Source organism: Fusarium subglutinans (assembly GCF_013396075.1).
Source record: "Fusarium subglutinans strain NRRL 66333 chromosome Unknown NRRL66333_c0000343, whole genome shotgun sequence".
NCBI classification, from domain to species: domain Eukaryota; kingdom Fungi; phylum Ascomycota; class Sordariomycetes; order Hypocreales; family Nectriaceae; genus Fusarium; species Fusarium subglutinans.
Genome location: NW_023502406.1, coordinates 25743 through 30171, shown reverse-complemented (window position 1 = coordinate 30171; position 4429 = coordinate 25743). Strand labels below are relative to the sequence as shown.

Here is a 4429-nt window from a genome sequence, read left to right as displayed (position 1 = left end):
ATGTTCACTCCATCCTGGGGTCCAGAATATCCTTAGCATCCTTCAATAGGTTTAAGTACCTTGCAAAGCACCATGTTTACCATGACGAAAATATGAAACGCGTGCAATGTTTATTGGTCCACAAGTGTCTTTTTTCAAGACACACAATTCTATGGTCAGGCCAAGTCTTCTTTCTCCGCGCCATTCAACCCAACTGCAGTGACATACTCGAGTGATACTGAGTGCCATGACTAGAAAGTGCCTCGTTGGCCATCAATTCGGTCTGGCGGGTTTGGGTATTCGTTCTTGTTTCCACCGACTCCAAGTCCATGTTCCATTACAAGGCCGTTCATTTCGAGACGTTTTGAATTAATGAGACGTTGTCTCCCTTCAACATGATTTGACCTGGAAGGTGTTAGTTGGCTTCAAAATTGGCATATTTGAGGGGCGTACCAAGAGGTCTCCTGGTCTCCTTCTCGTTAGTCTTAGTGACCTGCTTGACCTCCACAGCTTCATCGATGACTAGGTTCATGAACTCGTCGAATCCCTATCGATAGTCAGTAGTCATTCTTCAGCAGAATTCGACATGTACTGACTCGGATCTTGCCCTCAATACGGATGGAGAGCTGCTCGTACAGCCAGACGCTGACTGTGGCGTGCTGCGATTGTTAGCAAAGTGCACAGATCTTTCCGACTTCCTTCAGCTCGCCGTCGCGGACCTCGAAACACAAAATTATCCCGATCTTTGCATCCTGGTAGGGAAATGGGGTGTTATTGTTGTCTCCAGTCTGATTCACAAGGGTTCAAGTCTGTCGCGCCTAACAGCCAACCCAATTCAACCACAGGAGTCCCAAGAAACAAGGAAGCAACAACCAGCACGTGGGAAACATCCATGTGATCAGCTTTTGTAATATCGACATCGTCGGGCGCAGAATCGGTGCAAGTTGTGTTTTCAAGGTCCACCCAGCGGTCAAGCGTAAAAGCGATCGGAAGCGCGTGTAGAGGCAAGACTTACTTCTCGGAGAAGTTCGAAGATATACTTGCTATAGGACGGTTAGAACAATGCTCCAAACATCCAGGAACCATGCGATCGCGTCGCAGAGGGGAGCTCGAGGCTTACATGGGAGGTAGCATAAGACGGCGACCACCGCCACCACCACGACCAGTCATTTTGTGAGAAGGAGCGCAAAGTGTAGAGGAACTGATTGAGGGTGCTCTTGCGCCGAAGATCGAGGTTTGAATAGGGTTAGAAAGGTTCGATTGTTTGATCACCGTGATTCTGCTGTCGCAAGATCGAAGTGGAAGCTCTAAGCACCAACCCAAAATCTCGACGGAGGTGGGGTAATATTTATCCGAGTAATCAATGAAACTCCCGGGTAGGTCAACATACAGGGAGATTCGCAATCTGACCATGCCACGAATCTACGGAGTACCTATTGGATCATTTATATCCTCTAGATTACTTTTGTCTTGTTGATACTAAAATCAATATTTTCAGTATGTGTTATGTTGAGCTTAAATATCTAGGAATTGGTTCTCACTCCCACGCTTTTTTGTAATGCCTCTCACATCACAAACACACATTACAATGACTGAGGGAGTAGGAATAAACTTCAAGAGGGTACCTACCATACGTTAAGCTAACGTGGTTCTCAAGTATTAGTGCATTGAGTTCTGTATATGATTATTACCTCTGCTAGGTAAAAGAACTCGCAATTAGATCACGACGTACAGGGAGAGTTAGTTTTTAAGAAAGGGATAAGTCATTAAACTACTATTTCCCAATAAACAACAAAACAATCTTGTTAGCTCTCGCATGGCCAGTGGGAAGATGAAATGGTTGCCGGCTGCCCATTTCCATAGGTAACACTTGATTCATATAAGGTACCATTTATTCATGGAGGGAACTAAGGTACCTCAGAGAGGCAAGCCGGTTACAGAAGAAGTCGGTCTCTTAGGTTAGGCAGTGACGGATTGTTCTGACCAAGAATACCTGCCAAGGTATACGGTGTTTATATTAGGTAAACCTTGTGAGGATTGCAACGCATGAAGTTTGAGCATTAGGGGAGAAAGAGCGATGCCTTAGTATCAACAAGTACTAGGTATCTCGGCCTCTGCTGGCCCGACCTCAACCTACAAACCAAGAACAAGACATTCAATACCAAGATTCTCATCATCATCTCTGTCATTCTTTCAAATCCCCTGCATCATTCCGCCACTCACGATCTGGTATCCAATAGCCAACCATGGACTTCCACTTTGCATACCCCAGAGATAAACAGAGTCAATCTCCCTTCTTTCGACTCCCACGCGAACTACACGCTGAAATCATCACACTCTGTGTCCCAACGTATTGGCAAAGATTCAACAAGTACCACGAAGACGAATATGAAAAACCTTTGCGAGTCATCAAAGCCGAACGGCGCCTGCCAGCCTTGTTCAGCACGTGCCAGGAACTATTAACCAGGGTACCTCACGATGTCTCGACCCAAGCATAGCTTGCGTGGGCCGCCCCTATACCTCCATCTATCTCCTGCCATGGAGTGGACATTATAGCTCCATACATAGGATTTGTGTTGCCATGGGGGGCTGTAGCCTTTGGTCGTGGACGAAAAAGTATCTACAGAAAGGATTGCCCGCGAAAAGTTCAGGCAGTCATGTTGAACCCCCAATTCCTAGAAAACTATCTACACAGTTGATCACCCTTTATACTTGGAAGGGGGTATTACGAGGGCAAGCCAAATGGGGGAGAGAGGACATAATTGGGCATAACAGCGTGTAGTTACAAAAGCGGTGGTATCAGTAAAGCTCTGCGATACACGATACATATTTTATGAATCCAAATCCGAAGTTCTAAGCAACTGGTGGAGCAGACAAGTCAACCTCTGTGAGAATGTGATTACCATCAAAGTGGAGGTTGAAACTCTTCCCAACTGATACGATGGCTACCAGAACCTGTGAGGCAGATGGCCAGGAACCAAACCTCTAGGTATCATAAGAGAAGAGATGAGAATCCTCTGATGCTCTTACCTACAACGATCCGCCCGTCGTCGTTCGATAACGCGAGTTTTACCTTGTTTCACAAATCATCTTGATAACTATAGGGAACAGTAAAAGATTAGTACCGACAAATGTAATTCGCAGACATGCAGGTCAGTGATAAAGTAACCTACTCAGTAGTATGGCTAATCATTGTCCACCTATGGTAAACGAGCCGCCTGCTCGAGGGAACGCGGTAATGTTGTAGGGCTTGTTTCAAAGAATGAAAACGGGTCCTCGAACCTGTGAGCACGATATCAAGTGAATGTATATCTCTTGTAGAGAAACATAGCATCTTGATAGATTTTGGTACACCATCAAGTCACATTTTTATCGTGTACTGATGACGGAAAGAATATCATGAATAGGACAAGACACTACTAGTCAGCCATAATTGTATAGAACTAGTTGGTATATATAAGATCAGAAACTATGTCACTCTATGAGAGAATTGTAGTAAAGTAGCCAATATAGCTCATGGCCAGCATGAGGCCCGTCATCCATCAGATATCTCATACGCTTATCAAGGCTGGATGTTCAACATCACATGTCTATACGACAACAAGTATGTACCCAATAAATAAAGCCAGAGCGAGCCCAAGACCTGGTCTTGTGCTGAATGCACCGCCCTCCTCTTTTGAAACCTCTTCCTTGAACTGGCCCTCGGCATTACCCCTGGGCCAGTACTCACAAACTAGAAACCAGCCTCGTTCGCCGCAAAGCTTTCTTCCGCACCCAACAGTCGTAGTATCCTTCCACACAAGCTGCGTGAAGTGGCCCGTCTTCTTGCTAAACTTGGCTTTGTCGAAATTGTACTCATCTCGCTCATCACCCCAAGCTTCGATGCTCGCAGTAACATTGGGATAACCTATAGCCAGGTTCTCACCATAGGGTCCACCAGAGTGCTCAAAGTCGCAGTCATCGTTGTCATCGAGATAGTCTGTTGCGAACTCCTCGAGTGTTTTGTTCCATTTTAGTGCTGTTGCGTTGTGTTCCTCGCGATAGAAGTTGGTGCTGTTGAGGACGGCTGATGTGAAGGATTTGCCTTCCTTGTATTCAGGCTCATTGGAGGGGATGGATACTGGAGCTGTGATCGTGACATCTGCCGCGAAACTCGAGCCGACGAGGAGGGCGGTAAGAGGAAATAGAAGGTTCTTCATGGTTGTGAGACGTGAGCTGGTGGTACGGTATGTGTCGTGTAAGTGGTGTCACAAGAACAAGAGCCCGCCGCCTTGGAGCTATCTAGACACGAGGCAAAAAAAGGCAAACGATACGAATGACAAGTGTTGTTCCAGAAAGTCTAATCACAGAGAAACAAAAGAATGATTGAAGATTTAACTCTATTCTTTGTTCTCTCAGCCTGATTTACCATCATCTTGGCCTTGGAACAGGCCTATGACGTATGCCTTTT

At 45.8% G+C, this 4429-nt stretch overlaps 2 protein-coding genes across 2 annotated transcripts; both read right to left on the bottom strand.

Annotated features, from left to right (window-relative positions):
* Positions 1 to 328: 328 nt before the first annotated feature.
* Positions 329 to 1149, bottom strand: FSUBG_13444 (small nuclear ribonucleoprotein E; the record flags this gene model as incomplete). The annotated part of the gene is made up of 5 exons (XM_036678336.1): positions 329 to 384; positions 433 to 526; positions 576 to 638; positions 995 to 1022; positions 1100 to 1149. The coding sequence occupies 5 exons, from the start codon at positions 1147 to 1149 to the stop codon at positions 329 to 331; spliced, it is 291 nt and encodes a 96-aa protein (XP_036531095.1).
* Positions 1150 to 3569: 2420 nt separating this feature from the next.
* FSUBG_13443 (the plant PR-1 class pathogen related) lies at positions 3570 to 4178 on the bottom strand (the record flags this gene model as incomplete). The annotated part of the gene is made up of 1 exon (XM_036678335.1): positions 3570 to 4178. The coding sequence occupies one exon, from the start codon at positions 4176 to 4178 to the stop codon at positions 3570 to 3572; it is 609 nt and encodes a 202-aa protein (XP_036531094.1).
* Positions 4179 to 4429: the final 251 nt, after the last annotated feature.